This window comes from Grampus griseus (assembly GCF_964374135.1).
Source record: "Grampus griseus genome assembly, chromosome: 11".
Taxonomy (NCBI): domain Eukaryota; kingdom Metazoa; phylum Chordata; class Mammalia; order Artiodactyla; family Delphinidae; genus Grampus; species Grampus griseus.
The window spans coordinates 93,924,265-93,949,722 of record NC_139005.1 but is presented as its reverse complement, the minus strand read 5'-3'; the positions used below and the strand labels follow the sequence as shown (position 1 = coordinate 93,949,722).

Sequence of the window (25,458 nt, the reverse complement as noted above, 5' to 3'; positions counted from 1 at the left end):
CTGTGTGACCTGAGGCAGGCTGTTAATCTCTCTGAGCCTCCATTTCCCCATCTGGGAAATGAGGTTAACAACCCCAAGTTCTCTGGACTGTGGGGATGTAAGAGAGCCCAGCCTAGTCAGGAAACTTTAGTTCTGGTAACCTACCTAAGCAGCAGTGGCTTGTGCCTACCTAGAGCACCCTTCTCTGCTTGTAGGGTAACAGTCCTGGGATTTTCCAAGTCCATCCTCCCCACTCTTAGGCCACGTGGTATGAGAGACGTCGACCCCACACCCAGCGCCAGGGGATGGGTCTTGACCTAGGTCTGGCCAATCAGAGTGCGGCCGCATTTAGGCTACAGTGATTGGTTCAGGGATCCAAGCCAAGGAGGCTCTGTTCCGCCCTCGTTGGAGTGGCTGAGAAAGCAAAGGTGTCTTTCTGTTGAACCAGAGGGAGGAGGCTGGGCACTCAGGGCTGTCCGCCGCCATCCCGCCACTGAGAGGAAAGCTGCCAGGGATGGAGGTCAACACAGAGGAATGAGAAGAGCTGTGAGACGGGAGGACACGCTGCCTGGTGACATCTTTCAGGATTCTGGATTAAGCATGCCCTGAAGTCAGAGACCCCTCGACTTTCAGTAAAGGAGATGATAAGCTCCCTTAAACAAGGTTCGGCAGGCTCCTGTCCATATAACTGAGAGAATTCTGAATGATATATGATCGACTGGTGTCTGGCTTGTCAACCTGTAGCCTGAGAATCTCTGGTGATTTACCCCCTACCCCGCCCCCCATGACATCTAGCATCCTGTTTCCATGGAAACGGACCAGAGCAGTGATCATCACTCTCTCCCTCCCTCCCACTTTTCTCCATATGCAGATGAAAAAGCATCCACACCAGGATTCTCCCTGGAACTTTCCCAGGTCCACACCCACCCAAGGGCCATTTCGGCTACAAGAAAATGACCCCAGATCCCCCAGCTCTGCAGCGACTGGACACAAAGATACAAAACAAACATGTCATGGAGCCTCTCCGCCACGCTGGCTCAGGGCCAGGCTCCAGGGACTCCAGGTCAATGGCTCAGCCTCAGCCCTGCCCCACAGCATGCAGGCCTTGGAGCAGACAGACCTGTAGAGCCCAGGATAAAGCAGGGTGTAAAGTCAGCGGCAGAGCCAGGAGGATGCCCTAGGCCTGCTGGCACGTGGAGTGCTTCCCTGACCCAGAGATCACACACACAGAGCCATGCAGGAGGGAGGCCGGCAGCAAAGGCTTCTGGAAACAGCCCAGTGGTGACTCTCTGATGCTGGTAACCACAGCGGGTCTGCTGGCGGGCGTGGGCCTCTGTGGAGCTTACACAGGTTGGTAATTGACTTTAGATTTCTCAACAGATCATGTGCACCCAGGTAGTGCTCCCAAGGCTCCAACCAGGACTTGGAGACATGGTGGGGCCACAGCTTTGGCCAAGAGCAGACAAAGAAACTCAGGCCCTAGGAGAGGCGTGTGGCAGACCCGGAGAGCTGCCCACCCAATACGCTTTCTCTCGTCTTCCAATCTTGCCTGGCCCCAGGGAACGATTCTTGGTTGATTTACCCAAATTCAATGATGTTTTCTATTTTCCTAGCTTCCCTTGCAGCTAAGGATGGCCATGAGATCCAGTTCTGGCCAAGCATGCTGGGACAGGGGAAGGATCTAGAAAAGAAAATGCTGTTTTCCAGATCCAAGTAGACAGGTGCGGCTGGCATAGCCCTGTCTCCCTTCATCCTTTCTGCCTTCAGTGCAGACACGATGCCCACAGCTTCAACAGCCACCTTGTGACCATGAGAGGAAGACCTGGAAAATCACAAGGACATCAGCCCCCACATCACAGAGCCATCACTGGTAACCACTGACCTCAGAACATCATGTTATGTCAGACAAAACACCCCAGGATTTGCACAAGTCACTGTTGGTCATATGTTCTGTTACTTGCAGCCAAATGCATCCCTGACAAATACAGCCAGCAAGTTACACAGAACCAGGATTTGATCCCAGCCCATGGAGCCAAGCTGCCTGGATTCAACTCCTGACTCTGCTCCTTACCAGTCCATGACCTCGGGCAGGTCACTCCCTGTCCCTGTGCCTCATCTGTGAAATGGAACTGACCACAGTCCCTCCCTCGCAGAGCTGGTCTGAAGATGAAGCCAGATAATGCAGAGCATCGGGCCCAAGCTGAGTGCTCAGCAAACAGTAGATGCCCTTATTTTTATCACCTGGATAATGCCTAAGAGGATTCAATTCCCTTTGCTTTTTAAAGTCCCACTGATGGGGCACTTTGGACAATAGGAACTCTCAGCAAGCAGTCACAGAGGGGACACGTCTCCCTGATCTTCCTAGAAAGCTCTAGTCCAGGGATAAGGAACAATCCTTACTGACATTTTGTTTCCCGAGAGCCTGGAAGAGTCAGGCTGGAGAAACTGTTCCCCACGCACTCTCGGGAGAAGCTGTTTCCAGGGTGGGATAGATCCTGGTCCAGCCTCTCCTTCTCCCTCCCTGGCCAAGGTGCAGAGTTCCAGACATTACTGCTATTTGTGTTAATATTATTCACGATGATAGAAAGTCTTACAAGGAGTCCCCACTGTTCCGTTGACACAGCACATCTGCTTGTCATGAGCATTAATTCAGATCCTGGACACAGATCAGAGATGGAGCCCTCCCCATGCCTCTCCCCGTTCCTGCGGCTTCCAGAAGTGGGAGTCATGCTCTCCACTTGAAGCACTCCCAATGAGGGGCTCTGTGAGGGTCAAATGAACTAGACCCACTTGCATCAGGGCCACCTGGGCATTTGCGTATAATGCAGATTCCTAGGCCCTCCGTACCTGCTGGGTCTAGATCCCTTGGGTGAGGCCCAAGAATCTATATTTTAACATGTGCCCCAGTAATCCTGTCACTCTCTGAATTTTGAGGAGCACTAAGAAGGGGTCCAAGGCTGAACGTATGTTTGAGGACTGGGGAGGTTGCACATCCCTCGGCTGCTCCATTTTCTACACCGAGGTCCTTTCCAGGATACCATCATAGTCAGAAGCTTTCAAGGGACATCAGACTCAAGGCCATTACTGTGCCCTGCACTCTTCCAAGGCGGGGCCCACACCAGCCATGCCCTTGGCAAGGGCTCTGGCTCAGCCTCATTCTGGAAAGGTCCCTACAGCCCAGCCCTAGAGCCCTGGCTCAACCCCACCACAGACACCAGTCATCAGAATCCTTGGGGAAGGTTTTAACAGACGCACCCAGGCCCCTCCCCACAGACGTCAACGGCCACTTCATGTTGTTGGTTAGGGGAGGCGGTAGTATTACCAGCTTGACGCAGCAAGGGAGATATACAGATAAAGAAAACCTCAAGTTCAACAAGAACGTCATTGAATATTTCCCTGCCTCCTCATGGACTATAATGCAGAAAAGCGTAGCTTAAACAAGACAGTGAGGTAGGTTCCCCTATTACCCATGGATTAGTGGGACTTTGTCACACACTGGAAGAGAGTCTCTAGTGAGGTGCCACAGGGCTCACTGTCCTGGGCTGATCAAACACAGAAAATAAATGTAGTGAGTGACTGAATCAAGACTCCAAGATATCACTGTAAGGTGAAACTAATAACAATAAATGCAAAGTTTGGTATTTGTGGTTTAAAAAAAAGATCAACTGTGTTTAGTTCCAGGGTGGGAGAGACCTGGCTTGGAAAGTGAGCACGACCCAGGGGTGGTAGGTAGCACAGCCCCTCACAGGTCACCATGATCCCACATGACCCTGGGGCAAGGGCAGTCCCTTCTCTCCCCCCATAAGTCATCATTGGAAAGTTGGGGTCCTGCTCCCCAGCCAGGGACCAAGACAGCCTGAAGTATGTCCAGCAGGTGAGGCCACCCACCTGTCCTTTGACACATGATGGGAGATGCTGGGGAGACTCAGGGAGGATATGAGCCGCTTTCCAATTAGTGAAGGCTGCCATGAGTCTGCGGGGAGGCACCTGCCCACGCGCTCCAGGCCCCTCTGTGTGATCAGGCCACTGCCCCGTCTCTGGCTTCATCTCTCAGCACTCACCCATGCCCCAGATTCCTGGGCTCTGACAGACACCCTCCCCCACCCCCTGCCTGGTCAGCTCTTGCACACACCCCTCCCCACCCCGCCCCCGGCCCGGCCTCTCTTCCTCAGGAAGCCGTATACTAACCCTCCCCCGCCATCTAAATCAGGCCCCCATTCCACACCCTCATGGCCCTTCTATATTTCTTTGCAACAACATTGGTCCCAATTTCGAAGTTATTTAGAACTTTATTATCTGTTTTGTATCCATTTTCTAAATCGGGAGCTCCATGAAATCACAGCAGCATCTGTCTTGTTCCTCTCGTGTCCCCGCTGCACAGCACCTGGCGTGTAGTAGGTGCTCAATAAATGCTGATTTTGTGAATGAGTAAGTGAATGAATGGTCCCATCAGGTGGGAGCTACCGGAAGACAAATTTCAGCTTCGTGAAAGAACTTCCTAGCACATTAGGCTGTCCCAGTTTGCAATCGGCTGCCTTGTGAGTTGCCCCCAGTGGCAGCACACAAGCAGGGGCCGAATGGATGTGGAGGTGAAGGCTCTGACCTCTAAGGAACCTTCCAGTACAGGGGTACAGAACCTCCATCGCTTGAAGAGGGAGCCAGTAATTTGGGGAAGAGGAGGAGCAGGAAGGAAGAAATCAGCCTCGGGATGACAGGCCGGTTACTCGGGAAACAAGACATTTATAGCTGCGAGCTTGGGTGGGACTGGGGGGGCGGGGTTGGGCTCTGGAGTCCAGGCTTGCGGCTTCCCATCCTGCCCTCTGCACCCACACCATCCCTAGGCACAAAGGACAGGAAGGACCCAGGACAGGGGTAGGTCTGGGTCACCAGAGCTCCCAGCATCCCACACGGGGCTGTTCGTGACTCATAAAATGTCTTCATTGAACCCGCCCCCTAAGCCAGGACTGGCTACGTAATTTGCAGGGCCCAGTGCTAAGCGAAAACGTAGGGCCGCTTGTTCAAAACGTATTAAGAGTTTCAAAATGGTGAAAGCAGAGCATTAAAGCAAGCATGGGGCCCTAGGGGACTCCATATGCACCCAGCCCTCCCTGACTCCCAGGAGGATGCTGGCCAGTGGACCCCACCCCAAGGACCAAGAGAAGACATCAAACGGAGACCTCGCCACAGTGCTGAAGCCAGGCCAGCTCCTCACTCTGCCCAGCTTAGATCTTCCTTGTCTTTATTTATAAATATGAGCAGACGGTGAGGGGAGTCACTAAGCAATAGAGGAGACTCTTCAAGTCAAAAGGGCGGAGTGGGGGCACCTCCTTGGCGGTCCAATGGTTAAGAATCTGCCTTCCAACGCAGGGGACGCCGGTTCAATTCCTGGTCCGGGAAGATCCCACATGCTGCGGGGCAACTGAGCCCAAGCTCTAGAGCCCACACGCCACAATTACTGAGCCCATGCGCCGCAACTACTGAAGCCAATGTGCTCTGGGGCCCGTGTGCCACAACTACTGAGCCCACAGGCTGCAATACTGAAGCCTGTGTGCCTAGAGCCCGTGCTCCGCAACAAGAGAAGCCACCGCAATGAGAAGCCTGCGCACCGCGAAGGAGAGTAGCCCCTGCTCACTGCAACTAGAGAAAGCCCGTGCACAGCAACGAAGACCCAGCACAGCCAAAAGAAATAAATAAATAAATCATGCAGTACTGACTTAAAAAAAAAAGACTTCCCTGAAACAGGAGTTAAGAAAAATTATCCTAAAACATGGAAATACAGCAAAGGGAGGGCAGTATTTCTCACAATGTCATTTAGAGCATTATTTAACAGACCTATCTAAGGATTATTTCATCATCTAGGGGAATATACCTTTGTTTGATTCACTCTTTACCATTAATTAACAATTTGGCTGCTGTGCAATTACATGTAAACTCAGAAATATTTGTAAGTGATTTCTGAGAGGGAAGACAGCAGAAGCAAGAAGAACTACAATCCTGCAGACTGTGGAACAAAAACCACATTCACAGAAAGACAGACAAGATGAAAAGGCAGAGGGCTATGTACCAGATGAAGGAACAAGATAAAACCCCAAAAAACAACTAAATGAAGTGGAGATAGGCAACCTTCCAGAAAAAGAATTCAGAATAATGATAGTGAAGATGATCCAGGACCTCAGAAAAAGAATAGAGGCAAAGATCGAGAAGATGCAAGAAATGTTTAACAAACACCTAGAAGAATTAAAGAACAAACAAACAGAGATGAACAATACAATAACTGAAATGAAAACTACACTAGAAGGAATCAATAGCAGAATAACTGAGGCAGAAGAACGGGTAAGTGACCTGGAAGACAGAATGGTGGAATTCACTGCTGCAGAAGAGAATAAAGAAAAAAGAATGAAAAGAAATGAAGACAGCCTAAGAGACCTCTGGGACAACATTAAACGCAACAACGTTTGCATTATAGGGGTCCCAGAAGGAGAGAGAGAGAGAAAGGACGGGAGAAAATATTTGAAGAGATTATATTCAAAAACTTCCCTAACGTGGAAAAGGAAATAGCCACCCAAGTCCAGGAAGCGCAGCGAGTCCCATACAGGATAAACCCAAGGAGAAACACGCCGAGACACATAGTAATCAAACTGGCGAAAATTAAAGACAAAGTATTGAAAGCAGCAAGGGAAAAACGACAAATAACATACAAGGGAACTCCCATAAGGTTAACAGCTGATTTCTCAGCAGAAACTCTACAAGCCAGAAGGGAGTGACATGATATACTTAAAGTGATGAAAGGGAAGAACCTACAACCAAGATTACTCTACCTGGCAAGGATCTCATTCAGATTCAATGGAGAAATCAAAAGCTTTACAGACAAGCAGAAGCTAAGAGGATTCAGTACCACTGAACCAGCTCTACAACAAATGCTAAAGGAACTTCTCTAAGTGGGAAACACAAGAGAAGCAAAGGACCTACAAAAACAAGTCCAAAACAATTAAGAAAATGGTCATAGGAACATACATATTGATAATTACCTTAAACGTGAATGGATTAAATGCTCCAACCAAAAGACACAGGCTTGCTGAATGGATACAAAAATAAGATTCGTATATATGCTGTCTACAAGAGACCCACTTCAGACCTAGGGACACATACAGACTGAAAGTGAGGGGATGGAAAAAGATATTCCATGCAAATGGAAATCAAAAGAAAGCTGGAGTAGCAATACTCATATCAGATAAAATAGACTTTAAAATAAAGAATGTTACAAGAGACAAGGAAGGACACTACATAATGATCAAGGGATCGATCCAAGAAGAAGATAAAACAATTATAAATATATATGCACCCAACATAGTAGCACCTCAATACATAAGGCAACTGCTAGCAGCTATAAAAGAGGAAATTGACAGTAACACAATAATAGTGGGGGACTTTAACACCTCACTGACCCCAATGGACAGATCATCCAAAATGAAAATAAATAAGGAAACAGAAGCTTTAAATGACACAATAGACCAGATAGATTTAATTGATATTTATGGGACATTCCATCCAAAAACAGCAGATTACACTTTCTTCTCAAACGTGCACAGAACATTCTCCAGGATAGATCACATCTTGGGTCACAAATCAAGCCTCAGTAAATTTAAGAAAATTGAAATCATATCAAGCATCTTTTCTGGCCACAACGCTATGAGATCAGAAATGAATTACAGAGAAAAAAATGTAAAAAACACAAACACATGGAGGCTAAACAATACGTTACTAAATAACCAAGAGATCACTGAAGAAATCAAAGAGGAAGTCAAAAACTACCTAGAGACAAATGACAATGAAAACATGATGATCCAAAACCTATGGGATGCAGCAAAAGCAGTTCTAAGAGGGAAGTTTATAGCTATACAAGCCTACCTCAAGAAACAAGAAAAATCTCAAATAAACAGTCTAACCTTACACCTAAAGGAACTAGAGAAAGAAGAACAAACAAAACCCAAAGTTAGCAGAAGGAAAGAAATCATAAAGATCAGAGCAGAAATAAATGAAATAGAAACAAAGAAAACAATAGCAAAGATCAATAAAACTAAAAGCTGGTTCTTTGAGAAGATAAACAAAATTGATAAACCATTTGCCAGACTCATCAAGAAAAAGATGGAGAGGACTCAAATCAATAAACTTAGAAATGAAAAAGGAGAAGTTACAACAGACACCGCAGAAATACAAAGCATCCTAAGAGACTGCTACAAGCAACTCTATGCCAATAATATGGACAACCTGGAAGAATTGGACAAATTCTTAGAAAGGTATAACCTTCCAAGACTGAACCAGGAAGAAATAGAAAATATGAACAGACCAATCACAAGTAATGAAATTGAAACTGTGATTAAAAATCTTCCAACAAACAAAAGTCCAGGACCAGATAGCTTCACAGGTGAATTCTATCAAACATGTAAGTGATTTCTGCCCAATATGAAAGATAACCCCAAAGGTTATGTTTTATGACCTTATAAGGCTGTTAACCAGCTTTGATTCTAACTGCCTCTTATCCCCACATTTTTTCTCCAGTGCCTGTCTTCCTAATTCTGCTGATTACCATCCTGCTTGTTCCTCATTAATGAGTTGGATAAATCTGTGATACAGGTTCCTTCTAAGATTTGTGTGAGGGTAATTTTTTTTTTAACTTTTTGGAAATTACACTTTGACTTTAGGATCAGGAAAGGACTTTTAAGAAGGCTGACTTGTATCTATAAAGAGATACGAGCGAATAATGCATCCATTAAAATAAGCTGCTCTGAAAAATAAATTCAAGAGCCAGAAGCAATCCTGGGAATTAAAAAGACACAGAGGAGAGGAACGCTTCCATTAGGGGCAGTAAATGGAGAAAAGGACATCGTTAGTGATTCAGAAGGCCGAGTCAAGGAATTCTCTCCAAGTACAGATGAAATCTGTGAGAGAAATGAGGAAAAATGCAGAGAATAGAGGAGGGAAATAACCGCTTACTGGGAATTCCAGGAGAGAGCAGAGAAGGATGGGCAATCACCAAAGAAGATACAGAAGATTTTTTTTTCTGACTTGAAGGAATACATGAGTCTTGAGTTCCAAAAGGCCCCACAGGGAGCAGTTCTTCACTTACACCTGCCCTTGTGAAATCTCTGAATTCTGAAGGTGAGGAGAAAACCTACAAGCTTCTAGCAAGGAAAAAGCAGGCTGTCTCCCAAGAAAAAAGAACCAGATCTATAGTGGCCTCAGCTGCAATACTATGGTGTTGATTTGGCTGGTATCATGGGCAGGGTTCTGAGGGAGAAAAACTATGACTCTAGAACAGTACAGACAAAAACTGCCCTTCACCCACAAAGATCAAAGGAATATATGTTTGGACAGGCAAGACTGAAAGATGACACTATCCAAACACCTTTTCTTTTTAAAAAAAACTACTTAAGGATGTCCTCCAGCCAAACCAAAATGAGAATGAAGAATTTGACAAACGGGTGACACATCTCCCAGCATAGGAATCCCAGCATTAACCTCTAGTTTGGTCTAAATCATCGCTGATAATGTGGTTGTGAAACTGAATACAGCTCTGAGGAAAGGATACTCAGAAGAGCTGTCACATTTTAAAGAACACCAGTGAGTGAACCACTGCCCTTCAGGACTCATCTGTGGAATTCAGCATATACTTGGTGATAGCAATTCCCCATCTCAGCCATGTGCCTGGCCACCCTCCCTGCCCCTTCTCAAGGGCATCACACACGTATGCTGGCATGCACACATATGCAAATGTACATGCTCTCACAGATACTGACACGTGTATACATTCACACACACACTCGTGGGCCTCCAGCCTTTTTGTCTCCCCCCTTCTCACCTCTGCCATATTGACCATTACTGGGCATGGTTAACACCTGCTCATCCTTCAGCTCTTATGTGTGTGTCACCTCCTCAGGCAAGTCCTCAAGCTCCCGAGCCTGCAGCCTGGCCCAGAAATGCTCTCAGAAAATCATAACATTTTCCCAGAGCTCTGGTCTTAGCCTGTGGCACGTTCACCCATGTGGCTGCTGGATGCCTCTTTCCAGACGGTAGTTGGGAAGGACAAGGCCTATGTCTGGGTTTGCCATCCTCCATACCCCACATCAAGGACAGTGCTGACCCTTAGTAGGAGCTCAGTCAACCCCTGGCTGTTGGATGAATGTGTGAATGGGCCACCAGCCTGGTTTGACCCAGGAAAGCAAGGACAAGGCACAGAGCAGAGTCCAAAATGCTCCAAACAAGCTGAGTTGTCACCTGGCCTCTCTCTGACTGTAGCTTAAGTCTTGGCAGAAATAACCACAGTTTGGAGTCAGACAGTACTTGAGTCTGTGCTGGATCTCTGACTTGCCGAGTGATCTAGATTGATATAATAATAATAATAATAGCTGCGATTTCCCTGGTGGTCCAGTGGTTAAGACTCCATGCTCCCAGTGCAGGGGGCCCAGGTTCGATCCCTGGTAAGGGAACTAGAACCCGCATGCTGCAACTAAAGATCCCGCATGCCTCAACTAAAGATCCTGCACGCGGCAACGGAGCTCCCGTGTGCACAGCCAAAAAAACAAATAAATATTTTAAATAATAATAGCTAACATTTATTGGGTGTTCACTTTGATGTAGCTACTATTCATTATATTATCTCCATTTCACAGATGAGGAAACTGAGGCTTAGAGAGGTTAAGTGGCTTTCTCAAGGTCGTAGTTAGTATAAAACAGACCCAGTATCAGCTGACAGTGCAGGAAGACACATGATTTACCCGAATGGGGAGGTATGAATGTCTGTCTGTCCAGGCCATTCAGGGAAGGGACATAATTCCTTTCTTTGCAGGCATCCAGGAAGGACCCAGACAATACCACACAGCTTCATCAATATTACCAAGAAGCCCCAGGGATTATTCAAATTATGTCTGGCATGTACCAGAGGCTAGGACCTACCCTGCCATGACAATGAAGAAATCCAGTCGGTTCCATGTGTCCCCAAGGTAGCACTTCTTGCCAAAAATGCCCAGGGCCACCATCTTGAGCACCATTTCCATGGCAAAGAAGACAAAGATGAAGTCATCAAAGACCTGCAGGGGCAGGAGGAAGGGAAGAAGCAAGGGACAGCATGAGGCTCTGGAGCAGGACCCAGGGTCAGAGCCATGCTGCGAGGTGTGAACGTGGGCACGGACACGAGGGGCCAGGGAAAGACCTGGAAACTTCTTCTCCTAGGCAGGGAGAGAACCTCAGAGATCCTCATCCAATGGAGTCATTTCACAGACGAGGAGACTGAGGCCCAGAATGGGGAATGAGCTTGCCCAGGGTCATCCAGCCCACTCTATTTGTTCCCTAAACGCAAGCGTAATGACAAGGGACCCAGATGGGAGTGGGGCAAAGGGGGTCTACCTGATAATCGCCATGCCCTGGGCTAGACACTTGACCTCTTCGATTCTCACAATGACCCCATGAATGCTCCCATTTTACAGATGAGGAAACTGGAGGCCAGATTGTTTAAGTGACTTGCCACAGGTCACACAGCAGTGAATGGCAGACCAGAAATGACACTCGGGTCTATCTGACTCCAAAACCTACATGGAAGGAGCTTTCTCAAGACAGGCCTGACACCCCAGTGGGCACAGGTCTCAGTGCTGCCTTCTTCCGCTCAGAAAGGAGGCTCCCAGTATGTCCCTAGTCACGGGCTCAGGTGAGTGTATATTTCCTGAGGACGGGGCCTGGGTGGACTTCCTCTTCCCAAGATCAATGAGGGCTACAGTCAATTCAACAAGTGGGTGCTGAGCACCTTCTGTGGGCAGCACACAGGCTGGGTGCTGGGGACACAGAGGCGAGTGCTCAGTAAACTCACCACCTGGTAGGGAAGCCAGCCTAGTATCCACCGAGGCTAACTGGTTCTCACTCTACCCAGGGCCCTGGGGCTCGCTGAGGAGCATGTTACCCACTTGGACCCCAGACCCACCCCAGAGATTCTAATTCTACCGGTTTCGGATGGGTCAGGGGTCTGGATCTTTGACTAGTGCCCCAAGGGAACCTGAGGCTTTGGGCTGCTTGGAAACTGCTGAGTCCTGTGGGAACACAGGAAGCAGAGGGCAATTCCTCCCAGGAGGAATCTGACTTTCTCAGGGAGACAGAATTGGATGTTTACACATCTGTAAAATGGGTATAAACCTAACACCCTGCACTGTGGGTATACATGTGCCACAGGGGCCAAACGTCAGGCCTCCATCTGGAACCTCGGTGAGATGAGAACAGGAGAGGTCCAGGAGGCCACTCCTAAAGGCATAGACAGAGTTATGGAGCTTGGCCTTTATTCCATGAGCACTGGGAGCAAAGGGCAGGCTTTCTGCAGGGAGAGTCCAGTCACTTGTGCTTTACTGGATGGGGGGTAGGGGTGGGGAGAACAGGAGGAAGCTGACGGTGGGAGATAAAGGGCGCGTGGACTAGGGCAGAGACCTCGAGATAGAGAGGATGGAAGGGAAATGGGTAAGACCAGCTGGGAGTGAGGAAGAAGAGGACAAGAGAGAGGGCAGGCCACGTGGTGAAGATGTGGCTGGGCAGGGTGGGGCGGGGCATGGCGAGAATGGGCGGGGCATGGCGAGAATGGGCGGGGCATGGCAGGAGGGGCGGGGCATGGCAGCCGGCCTCACCTGTAGGATCTTGCAGCGTTCTGACAGGCAGTCCATGTCGTCGCACGGCTGGTACATGCCAAGTGTCACGCAGTTCAGCAGGATCACCAGCATGCTGATACATTCAAACCACGTGCGCACAAGTCAAGGACAAAACCGCTGGGGGACCGTGTGCACCACCCACCACAAACACAGGGCCACCCCATTTCCCTACAGGTGCCTCCCCTGATGGGTCAACGCCCACATTTTCAAAGACCTTGGAGGCCTTGGAGCCGGCCCACCCCTCTCACAACAGACAGGGCCACATGTGCCAAATCCGCCAGGGAACCCAAACCCCACCAAGCCACCGCCTTGCCCCAGCCTGGGAGTTCCCCTCAGACCCAGAAAGGGAGAGGTCCCCAGAGGCCCAGCTGGCGAGCCATCTCCGGACCACCCCAGCCGCCCTGTCTCTGACCACCTCCCTCTGACTGTCTTTGCCTCCCTTCTCTGACCATCCTTCGTCTCCACAACCCACGGCCCCGCCATCTCTGCCCGACCCCTGGAGCTGAAGCCTGCAGAGGGCCCGCCCAGTGTGGCTGAGATTGGCTGGACACCCTGTCCTTCTCTCCTCTCCTGTGGCTGCGTTACAACTCATGACCAGACTCAGGCACGTCTGTGCCTAGGCCCTCCCCAGTCCCTGCACCAGGCGGGGTGGGGCTCAGCCGCCTCGGGCCTGTCCGGGCAGAAGGTCTCCTGCAGCCACCAGCCTTGGGCAGGGCCTCAGGGGCACGTGCTTGGACCCAGACGAGTGGGCTCCCCAGGCCAGGCCGCTCTCCTCACTAACACCCTCCTCCTTCCTGACTGGCTCCTGCCCAGTCTTAGAACACAGCCCACTGATGTTCAGCCCCACCCCTCCCAATCCACCTAGAGTCCTAGAACCGGGGGGGCCAGAGCTCGAAGGGACCTGAGGGCCTGGGTCATTCATAAGTTATCTTGCTGATATGCTCATGGTCTTTATCGACTACTAGAACCGACATTCCAGGGGGACGGGGGGTTACATTCACAGCCCTGACAGGGACAGGCATCTAGGAGGAGTTCAGTAAATGTCTGTTGTGATTCAGTCAATCTCTCTAGGCGCTGCCCACTCTGACGCCCAAGATTCTTGAGTGTCCTCAAATGAAAGCCCTGGACCATCAATTTCAAAGCCCTTGCCCTGAGCTCAGATGTAGCTATGGAGGCCAGACCCCTAGCCAGACCCCATCCAGTGCAGGGGGCGGGGAGTACCTCTTGCCTGATGGAAGACTGACCTGGTTTCCTTGGCAACGAACTCCCTCCCATCCCCGGCCCTTGCTCACCTTGGGATGCTGCCTTCCCTCCCGCCTTCCCCTCAGACCCTCCTCGCCCCAGCCCTGCTCCTTCCTGCCCCCCCCAAACCTCTGTCACTCTCCTGCCACAGCCTGTAATTAACGTCAGTCGCTGCCAGGGCCCCCTTCTAGCCTGAGCGTCGCTCCAGCAGCAGCTTCATCATTAATTAAGTTTTTTGAAGTTCAAAAGTTCTAATTACCAGCGAACGTCCCCCACCCCCTTGCCTTTCCCCCCTGCCTGTTGTGCTCGCTCTCCTTCCAGCCACCTCTTCTGCTCCCTCTGCCCTTCCCGCCAGTTTCATGTTCAAAGTGCACTTGGCAGGTGTCTTCCTGGCACTCCCACTTCTTCCTCACCAAGGCCCTGAGCAGTGGAGGTCAGCAGGCCCATTTTACAGATGAGGAAAACTGAGACTTAGAGAAACAAGGGGCCTCTCCTAGGTCACACAGCTGGAAATCACTGGTGCTGAGGTTCACACCAGGCCTGCTCTCCTCTGTAACGGAGGGCCCATCTCTGCCTGTGTCTTCACCACCCCTCCCTGAGGCCCCAGCCCATCCTCAGCGTCTCTCGCCTGGACCCTGCACAGTCTCCCCGATAGCTTCCAGCTCTGGTCTCTGCCCCTCCAATCTGCCCTGCACACAATCCCCAGGCGCTTGCTGTGTGGCCAACACTATCCGAGCTCTTTGCAAGTGTCACCTCATTTAATCCTCCAGCACTGTTATAAGCCCCATTTACAAGTGAGGAAACTGAGTCACAAAAGGGAACACAATTTGCCCAAGGACCCCAGCTGGGAAAAGGCAGAGCTGGGATACAAAACCAGAGCCTGCTTTCCTTGCCCCCAAGCTGTTTCATCTCCGCCAGATTCATGTGTCTGAAGCACAGCTCTGAGGCTACCTCTCCCCTGTTCAGAAAGCTTCCATGGCTCTCCATCACCTTCCCTGGTCTGACACTCAAGGCCTCCTGCTTTCTGACCTCACTGAACTCTTCTGGCCTTACCTCCCACCAGCCTTCGCATGCATTGCACTTCTTGCTGTCCCCAAGCATACGCTTTGCATGTATTTTCTTCTACCATCTTTACTAGGCAAACTCCTACTCATCCTTCAGGTGACAGCCCAGGTCATTTGTCACCTCTTCTTGAAGCTGCCCTTGAAGCACCTTTCCCCACGCACAGAGCGGTGGCTCAGCGCCCTCTCCGGAAGTGCTCACACCCACCTGGTCTAGCTCGTATCACAGTAATGAACTTGGCACTGATCACGACTACTGTATGCCAGGCCCCTAGGGGCATGGCCCCAACGCTCATCACAGCCCACTGGGGCAGGTGGAGAAACGGTCTGGAGAGCTGGAGTGACCTGTCCAAGGTCACACAGTCAGTAAGGTCTGACTTAGTGGTGCGGGAGCCGCCGCCACGGGGGTGCCTCTGTGGCTCATCCCTCGAAGGGGCTTCACCTCTAGATCGCTCAGCTTCAGACACTCAGAGACGGACAGTCTCAGCCCTGCCCCGAGGCGCTGGGGGAAGTCCCAGGTGGCACAGCCTGGGCCCTTTCCAGGAGCCCATGAGGCTCAGAAGTCAGGCCAGAGCTGGCATCGCTGCCCGTGGTTCCTGACACGCTCGCCACTGGCTTGGGGATCAAAGGCACCAGCCCTCCTTGAAGTTAAACCAGACCGCATGGTGCGGGATCGGAGAACGTCAGAGGGAGTAAAGGTCGCGGGCTGAGCAACGTGGTGGCCTGGCCCAACGCCCAGTGTTGCCATCATTAGTCACAAGCACGGAGGAGCTCCAAAAGCCATCAGGCAAAGCTCCGGGGCTCTGGGACAATGTGAGGGAGGACAGAGGCCCAGAGAGGGCGGTAAGGGATTCCGGGGAACAGCGCAGGCAGGGGGCCTGAGTGCCAGCTCCACGAGGGCAGTGGCTTGCTTGTCAACGGCCCTGCGTTACCTCCCACAGCGAGGCTCAGGGCCCCTGTCTGGCACCTGAGGCTCTGCAGTTAGGACACTGCCCCCTTGCCCACTTCGTCACCCAGACTTGCATCCCTCTCTGGGTGACCTTTGTCACAGAACAACCCCATCCAGGTCCTCAGAGAGCCCCTGACCCCATCCCCCACTGCACAGAGGGGACACAGAGGGGCAGAGAGCATCCAGCAACACGGCGAGCCTGGATCAGAAGTGACCCTCTGACAAGACACTCCCCGCCCGCAGGGGTCCGTGAGTCACGGCTGGATTCCAAACCCTACCCAAAAATCTGCGTGTGTAGCAGCCACTAGGCACAGGTCCCAACTCCCCTCCCAGCTCCACCCCTGCCCCCATCTCAGCCCCACCTCCTGCCAGTCCCGCCTTAGGACCAGGCCCATCTCCCCGCACCCCCTGCTCTGCTCTCAGTGCCTCCTATGGCCCTCAGAACTGGGGCCTCAGAGCCCAGCAGTGAATTAATGAGCACCTACTGAGCCCCTGCTGTGTGCCCAGCACCAGGTTAACGACAGGATCATGGTAACGATGGCAAACACATCTCAAGTGCTCTTGAGTGTTTGTCTGCCAAGGAGCTTTCTCATCAAACAGCACGTATTATCTCATTTAAACCTTACATGCCAGTCCAGGCCCTCTTCCCAGGGCCCCAGAACACAGAGCCCATGTAGCCATGGACTGAGGCCCGGGGCTTGTCATCTGTGTGCAACAGGGGAAGGCCCGGTCCTTGTCAACCTCTTCTAGAACAGGGTCCAGAGTTTCCCATTCTTTGGCTTTGGGGGGAAAATAAAAAAGCCACCTCACCAGCAAAGGACTGAAAATCCCAGGCTGCTGTTATCTGCAGTTTACTTAACATGACCTTGAGTAAGAATAAGAGATTCCTTCACAAACCCTTTAGACAATGGCTGTCTTCCAAGTGCTGAACGTTCGCTCACAGCCTTTAAATGCAATCAATCAATTCAGGCCTGGCAACGTGGAGAGTCGCCCTGCAACTTCAGCCAACTCCCCCCAGCTGGCAGGTACGACTGTTACCCCCATTTTACAGATAAGGAAACTGAGGCACCAGTGCTGGCTCCAGGGCTCCAGCCACAGCCACCCAGGGTCACATGGCTGGTACGTGGCAAGGGCAGGATTTGAACCTGCTTCTGTTGACTCCAAACCCCCTGTTCTCGGCCACATGCTCTCTGGCCCCAAGCACAGGGCCTGGACTGGCATGTGCTCTGTGGAGTATTTGCTTTTCCCTTCTCGCCCACACTGGCTCCTCCCGACTGGGCCTGGGTCAGCAGTGCGGGGTCAGGAAGGGGGACAGTCCACCCCCGCCATGGCTGGGAAGGAAGGACCTGTGTGCAGGAGATGGCAGGAGGGCAAGCCAGTGAGGAGAGGGTGCTGGCCTCAAGGCCCCCAGTAAGAGCCGAGCTAGATCAGTACCATCTCCACCCCATGCCTGGCTGCTGTCTTAAGAAGGCCGGGGTGTGATCTGGGAGGACAGGGTCACCAGGGAAGCCACAATGCCGGGGGCCCCCTCAAACCTGCCACTTCCCAAAGAGAAGAACGACCAGCTGGGCAGTGTCCAAAGCCCCAGCAGGCCCCTCAGGGCAGCCTCCCTCTCCAGGAGCCAGAGCCAAGGCCTGCACAGTTACCATGGCAACCACCACCCTCCATCCTGTAGGCCCAGCTGACAGTCATGGTTTCCGTAATCTGGGGGGCTCTGGGAAGGTGGGTCGGGGGTGGGAGTGCTGGGTTTGGCTGGGGCAGCCAAGTTTGTTTTAATTTTTGTCAAATCTGAAATCAGATCCATTTCCCAGGGTGCACCTCAGTTGTCTAAATAAATCAAGTGGAGGAAGGGGGCCGGGAGCTGCATCCTCGTGGGCCAGCCCTTATACAGGATTCCTCCCATATACATCCCCAGGGAGTCCAGGGATGGGCACGCAGCCCTCGGCCCTTCATAGACCTGAGGTTCCAGATCCCTGTTCCCGGGCCAGCTCTTTGGTCCTCCGAGGCCAGGTTCACGAGCATCCATGGAGCGCCTGCTGTATACCTGGCCTGTGCATCACTGTACTGAGATGAGCCAGGCTCACTCCTGCCCGGGAGATGTCCAGAGTGCGTCCATGTTCCAGGACCCGCTGTGGTGTGAGGCCACGTCGTAAAAGTGGGTACCATTTTGAATGTCAACTATGCTCCAGGTCCTGGGCTTTAAAGAGGATATCCATTCACTCATTCGTTCATTCATTCGACTGGTCTTTATGAGCAGCAACCACTCTGGAAAGCTGCTTGGCAGCATTTATTAAAACTAAACATTGGGGGCTTCCCTGGTGGCGCAGTGGTTGAGAGTCCGCCTGCCGATGCAGGGGACACGGGTTCGTGCCCCGGTCCGGGAGGATCCCACATGCCGCGGAGCGGCTGGGCCCGTGAGCCATGGCCGCTGAGCCTGCGCGTCCGGAGCCTGTGCTCCGCAACGGGAGAGGCCACAACAGTGAGAGGCCCGCGTACTGCAAAAAAAAAACCTAAACATAAGCCTATGCTAGTATCCAGCTGTGCCACTCCTCGGTCCATACCCCAGAGAAATGCCCAAATAAGTCCACAAAAAGGCACGTGCGATTCTTAACAGCCCCAACCTGGGAACAACCCAAGTGTCCGTCAAGAGGAGAATGAGTCGGCAGGAGATTTCAACTGGGGATGATTTTGGCCCCCAGTGGACATGTGGCCATGTCTGGAGACATTTGTGGTTGTCACAACTGGGGTCTAAAGGATGCTCTTGGCACCCGGTGGGTGGATTCCAGGAATGCTGCTCAAAACCCTACAATGCACAGGGCAGCCCCACTGCAAAGAATTATCCAGCCCAAAATGTCAACTGTGCCGAGGCTGAGAAACTCTGTGGTACGTCCTTGTGATGGAATACTACCCAGTGATGAAAAAGAACAAACTGCTGCAGCAGCACGGATGGAGCTGCCAGGCGTAACGCTGGCACCGGGAGCCAGATGCCAAAGAGCAGAGCGTGTCCGAATCCAATTACACGAAGTGAAAACCCAGGCAAAGCAAACCGGTAGGGAAGGAGGTCAGAACGGCGGTAACTCTGGGGGAGAGTCCGTCGCAGGTGGGGGTGAGGGAGCTTGCGGGGCTGGAGATGTTCTTCTTGGCCTGAGTGGGGTCACAGGAGTGTGTGTATATGGAAAAATGCCTTGAGCTGGACATTAAGATTTGTGAGCTCTACTGCAAGCACACTTTATCTCAATAAAAAGTGTAACAAAAAGTAATAATGAATCACAGCTATAAGGAAAAATAAAATGCAACAATTAAAAAAACACAAGCACCCGCTGGGGCACCACAGCCCTGCAAGAGAAGGGTACCATCCTTGTTTCACAGACTTGCCCAAGGCCACAACAAGGGACAGAACCAGATTTGAACCTCACTCCATTCCATCTTTGTTTAAAGATTTGTTCTGTCCAAATCCACGGCAGCCTTGGGAGACAGGCACGGCAAACATCAACACACCCACTTAACAGATATGAAAATGAAGGTCCAGAGACTGCAGGACTTGCCCAAGGTGTCACAGTTGTTGAGCTGAGGCAGAAAATCGTTCCACAAAGCGAAGAGACCCGCTGGGCAGATGGTCCTAGGCCTCTCTCCACTTACATGCCTCTAGCAACGGGGAGCTCCCCACATGACACACAGCCCTGCCCAGGCTGATTGGTTCTGGTTATAAGCTATGGAGTCTCAGTGGGCTGAGATCCCTTAGAAGGAATGAGCTCTCCCTTCCTTGTCCCTGTCCCCAAGCCCACTTCTTAGAGTCCCTGTAATTTGACAACTCATTGAATTTGGCCAAAGTCTCTGATTCCCAGATGCCCAGCAGGCCTCCGTGCCCAGTGCAGACAGCTGGAGTGGGGGAGGCAATGGTGAGGGAACTGGGACCGTCAGCTTGGAAGGAAACCTGGGATGGATGGTCCACAGCAAAGAAGCTCCAGCCAAGTACCCTCACCAGACGCCACACCTCAGCCATCGCTGAAGAGAAGGGCAGGGAAGGCCCCTGGGGGTCCAGGGTCCCGCTGTCTGTGAGCTGCCCCAGCCTCAGGAGCCCATCCACAAAGAAGGTGCACTGCCGGGGAGCCTCCTGGAGTCCTAGGCAGTGGGCGTGGATGCCTCCCCTGGGCCCTCCCGGCAGCTTGGATGTCCCCCTGATGACGGTGTGGTCTGTCCTAGCCTCCCGCCCCCAACCAGGCTGTGCTCTCCAAGGGCAGAGCATATCCGACCCTCTCTGTGCCCAGAGGCCCACCTGGAGCAGCAGCTCAGGGGTGTCTGCAGCATCAGGAGGGAGTGAGGTCCCCGTCACTTGGAGGCATCAAGGAGGCTAAGGAGGGACTTCTACACCAGAGGGATCTGCAGCCTCCCTCCCCACCCTGAACTCCCCCTCCTCTCCTTTCTAACATCCATCACTCACTATTCATATATTCAGCCCCTCTTCACTGAGGGTCCCCTCTGTCTGGCCCACAGTGGCTCTGGGAACCCCAAAGAAGACATGGTCCCTGCCCTCCAGAAATCATGAGCAAACACTCCGTGGAGACACAGACGGAGAAGGTGAGGGCTGGACAGAGGGTGATGACAATCTCCCTCAGCCTCCTGGGGGCTTGTCCCCACCACACATCTCCCCTGCCTGCCCGACCACCCACGTGCACATGTTCACGTGTGCACTCCCATGGAGCCATGGAGCCCCTCCCTCGCATGCACACCATCCTCCACGCCCCCAAGGCCACAGCCCTGGGCACGGCGACCTACTCTCTCCCTGGAGAAGCTCATGAGCCCTTTCTCAGAATAATGTTTTTAAGTGCAAAATTGTTCTTAAAAGAATGCTTAGTATTAGAAAGGAAGGAAGCCAGCTCTGTTAAAATAGTTGTCAAAATATTTTTTAGAAAAACAAATTTGTGATGGGGGTGTGTTTCGTTATCAACACAACGGATAAACAGAGCTGGGGCGGGTCTGATGCCGTCTGCCTGGGAAGCAGGGATGAATGTCAATGACATTCCGAGAGCTCTACAACGACCAGGATGTGGCATGGGAACATTAAATACCGGTGACTGCTACCGGTGACAGTCGCAGGAACTGCCAGTAACCCCACCGTGCTTGGTTGTCTCCATTCATAATAGATAGAAATGCTCCATTTCATTCAGAAGTCAGTGAACACAAACATGCAACTTGTCCCCATCCAAGTTCACAAACCTTAGTTTAAGACCCTCGTTCTAGAAACTCTCTCCTCCTGGGCGCTGGGGACACCACAAGCCCCTGAGCAGATGCCCTTCCTGCTTCGTGGGCTCCACCCCTTGATAGCTGGCCCTTCTCAGGCTCCCCAGTCCCCGATGTCCCTTCTCCATCCTCTGACCCCACACCCTCTCCCAGAGCCTTGACAACCGTCCCTGGGCTGACCAGGTCCTGTCTGGTCCTGGTCAGGGACCCTGACAGGGTCAGGGTCAACCCTCAACACAGGGTTGAGCTGGGGATCCAGCACCTGCCAAACAAGTGAATGGATGGATGGGTGAATGGGGGACAGATGGGTAGGTGGGAGGGTGGGGGTGCGGCCTTTGGGTAGCTGGACGAATGGATGATTGAATGAGTAGATGGTTGGGAAGATGGGTGAATGAATGCACGGATGTAAGAGTTGGATGGATAGGTGGGTGGGTGGGCAGATAAATGGATGCAGAGATGAAAAGATGGATGGATGGATGGATGGATGGATGGGTGGGTGGATGGATGGATGGATGAAGTAAAGAAAGGTGCGAGGGGAGATGGGTGGGTGGGTGCACGGGTGAATGGGGGACAGATGGATGGGTGGGCATATGGGAGGGTGACTGGGAATGGGACTCTTTAGTAAATGGCAGCTCCAGGACTCAAACCCACGTCTACGGGACCACGGGAAACCCTTCCGGTTGGGACTCATCCTCCACTCCTCTTTGAGGGATTCCCACCCTCAGTCTCAGCCCTCCTCCTCACAAGACCCTCAGCTCCGTTCTTTCCTGGAGCTTCAGGAGATCTCAGGGACCACCTAGGCCAGCGCTTCGGAGCCCCAGCATTATTGACATTTGGGGCTGGATAGCTCTCTGCTGCGGGAGGCGGTCCTGTGCATTGTAGGATGTTTGACCTTTATCCACTGGAAATCAGTAGCACACCCTCCCCAAGCCGTGACAGCCAAAGGCATCTCCAGACATTGCCAAATGTGGCCCGAGGGCAAAATCACTCCCGATTGAAAAATCACAGTTGATACAGCTCCACCTTCCCTCACCAACAATTTTAGGGATGAGAAAACTGAGACGCAGACAGGAGTGGCCGGTCTGAGGTCACGGGGCTTGCACGTGGGCTCGGCCTCTCTCCCGAGCCCAGCGCCTCCACATTCACACAGCACTTCACCATCAGCCGAGCCTTCTCCTCCTGCTTTCTCATCTAGATGAGCCAGATGGAAACCGGCGCCCAGAGAGGTCCAGTTGTTTGCTCAGCATCACACAGCAGTAAGCACCAGTGTCAGGATTTGAACTTGGGGAGAGACGAGGGAGACGGTGGGGAGCAGAGCACAGCTCCACAGGGCAGCTGGGGGCGGAAACGTGGAAGGCAGCCCTATAGGAGGGCTGGAGGGAGCTGAGCAGGAAGACATTCTGGCTGATTAAAAAGACATATCGATTTCTCTCCAAGGGAAACAAACAGGGCCATTTGTCTCCCCACGGGACCATGACGCGGTCTGAGGGAGAAGACAGGTCAAAGTTGGCTTCTGACACGAAGCTGCAGCCCAGGCAGGACGGACGAGTAAAAATCCAATCACGTTTTAAATGCCCCAGGAGGGGGCTGACTCTGCATCAGCTGGCCCTCTTTCCAATCCTGCTGTGCATCAGTCGCGAGGAAGCTTCCCCTGGTCTGGGCTCTCGGGCTTCACGGGGCCGGCGCACAGGCTGCCCCCCAACCCGCCTCCGCCACCGCCAGCCTGGGTGGCCCGCACGAGCTGGCCTCGACTAGCAAACGGGCGATCTCGAGGAGGGCACTGAGCTGCACCCAGCACGGGGGAGGCCCTTAGGGGACGCAGCGCCCGCTCCAGCACAGCCTTCCTGAAGCGTCCTTGCACGCTCAGCCTCCACTCCTGTCTGCTCCCTACCCACACCCCAGGCTATAATAGCAGCCCTGGCGACCCCAGCTTGGCTTGGAGCCTTTGACCAGGCTGTTTCCTCAACTGGGCTGCCATGCCCCTCTGCCCGCTTCCCATCAAAGTCTCTCCTGCCCTGCTTTTTCTCCACTGACGGCACCTGCTGCATCCCCGGTCAGGACGGGCTGACCACTGCAGCCTCCTGGTGCCCTCAGCCCCTCAGGGTCCCTCTGCCCGGTCTTTACCTCATTTTTCTTCACTGGAGTATGATTTGGGTGTGCCTCTGCCTCCCCCATCAGGCTGGGGACTCCTAGGGGTCACTGCTGGGTTCCAGGCCTGGTACACCGTGGTCCCACCCAACATGGCTGAACAGCCCTGGGGGCACCTCTGCTCAAGTCTGGAACAGTGTCCAACACTACTGAAGCTGGGCTTCGATAAACACTTGTTGAATCTATCAATCAATCAATCAATCTTCATTATAGGTGCCTCCTGCTTGGTCTGCAGACCTTAGTCTCTCTCCCTCAAGCATCCTCCATTCTGCTCCAGGAGGGACCATTCTAATAAATGAAATTACTCATGTCCTGTCCCTGCTGGACCCCCTTAAATGGCTCCCCAGTGCCCACAAGACAGAGAGCAAGCTCTAACCTGACACTTCATACCCGGCTATCCAGCCCCTGCCTCACACTGTTACAGCCACACTAAACTCCTCACTGTTCTCTACACTATTCCCTCTGCCTAAAATACCATCCCTCAACTGTTCTCCTGGAAAACTCCTACTCATGCAGCAAGACCCAGGCCAAATGTCCCCCCTCCAGGTAGGCTTCACTAATGCTCCCAGGCTGGGTCAGGGGCAGCTTCTGCACCTGTAGCTCTCTTTCTCTTCTTTTTTTTTGGCTGCATTGGGTCTTCGTTGCTGCTCACAGGCTTTCTCTAGTTGCGGTGAGCAGAGGCTACTCTTCATTGCGGTGCGTGAGGTTGTCATTGCAGTGGCTTCTCTTGTTGCAGAGCACAGACTCTAGGCTTGTGGGCTTCAGTAGTTGTGGCACGTAGGCTCAGTAGTTGTGGCTCGCGGGCTCTAGAGCACAGGCTCAGCAGTTGTGGCGCACGGGCTTAGTTGCTCCGTGGCATGTGGGATCTTCCCGGACCAGGACCATTTCCCCTGCACTGGCAGGCGTATTCTTAACCACTGCGCCACCAGGGAAGCCCCCTGTAGCTCTCTTTATATATGAATCTCCAGGTGACAGTACCTGAGATTGCCCTGTGAGTCAGGCTCTCCCTGACCCAGCCAGGCTCCTCTAACTGGCCGTCCAGTCTACCCTGCGGACCAATGAGCGTGCAGCATCCACTCTGACTACCGTGAACATCCCCAGGGCATAATTTGATGCTGACTTTTAGTGCTGAGAAAAACAACCTTCTCTACACCAGATGGAGGGAAACGGACAATTTCCCAGACATGTGTTGCTTCTTCCAGCAACACTTGCTGTCTGTCTGGGCATTCTGCTTGGGCCAGGGCTGAAGGAGAAGGGGACACCTTCTCCGAAAGAACCCCTTCCCTGGCGGTGAGCAGCCCCTGGCCTGAGAGTCCTGGGCTCCGGTCTGCCCTGGCTTTGCCGACTACTCAACATGTGACCTCGGGCAGTTCATGCTCCCTTCCTTGGCCTCAGTCTCCCCAGCTGTAGAATGGGGAGTTAGCACACTCCCAGCCCTGCCACTGCATGGGAGGAGCTGAGAGTATCTGAGAGGTCATGGCGAGTGGGAAAGTACTTTGTAAACTGGAAAGTGATGAGCAAGCCCATCTGTGCCAGGCCTGGGCATTGGAGGCACAGAGAAAAGTGAGAGCCACAGGTCCAGCCCTCTGGGGCCTCACGCCTGGAGGAGGAGACAAGGCCAGCAACAAACAATTCCCTGAGGCAGGAAGAAACTAAGATAGGGAAGGACTGATAAAAGGCTAAGGGAGCCTAGAGAGGAAAAAGCTGAGATCCAGGAAAACTTCCTGTAGGTGGCAGCCAGGAAGCTGGGGCTGGTGGGGCTGGCAGGATTTGGCACCATGGAGATGGGGGAGAGGGCATTGTGGGGGCAGACTCAGCAGAAGCAAAGTCAGGGAAGCAGGGGTGTCAGGAAACACCAGCAGCTTGTTTGGGCTTCAGAGCAGAGTGCGTGAAGGGAAATAGCAGAAAGGCAGCTGGAGGCCAACCAGGTGGATCATGGAAGGCCCTGAATCCAAGCTAAGTGAAACTATTCTGGGGGTGACAGGGAGCTGCTGAAGGTTTTTGAGTGAGGAATGAATAAGCAAACAAATGGAAGCAGGCAGGCGGGGAGGGAGGAAACAGTACCTGACAAATGACAAACCGCTTCCATGCTGGGAGCCCCAGGACCCCCTGACGGTGAAGGCGAGTGGGGAGGAGAGAGGGGGTCCAGGGGAGAGGC

At 52.5% G+C, this 25,458-nt stretch overlaps 1 protein-coding gene across 1 annotated transcript in view; it reads right to left on the bottom strand.

Moving 5' to 3' along the window:
- CACNA1I (calcium voltage-gated channel subunit alpha1 I) overlaps positions 1-25,458 on the bottom strand; it is a gene marked incomplete at both ends in the record, with an annotated part of 103,387 nt that overhangs the window by 72,701 nt on the left and 5,228 nt on the right. The window contains 2 exons of the mRNA XM_082666860.1: positions 10,933-11,066; positions 12,639-12,750. Coding sequence (XP_082522986.1) covers positions 10,933-11,066; positions 12,639-12,750 — 246 coding nt within the window. The remainder of the gene's footprint in view (positions 1-10,932; positions 11,067-12,638; positions 12,751-25,458) is intronic.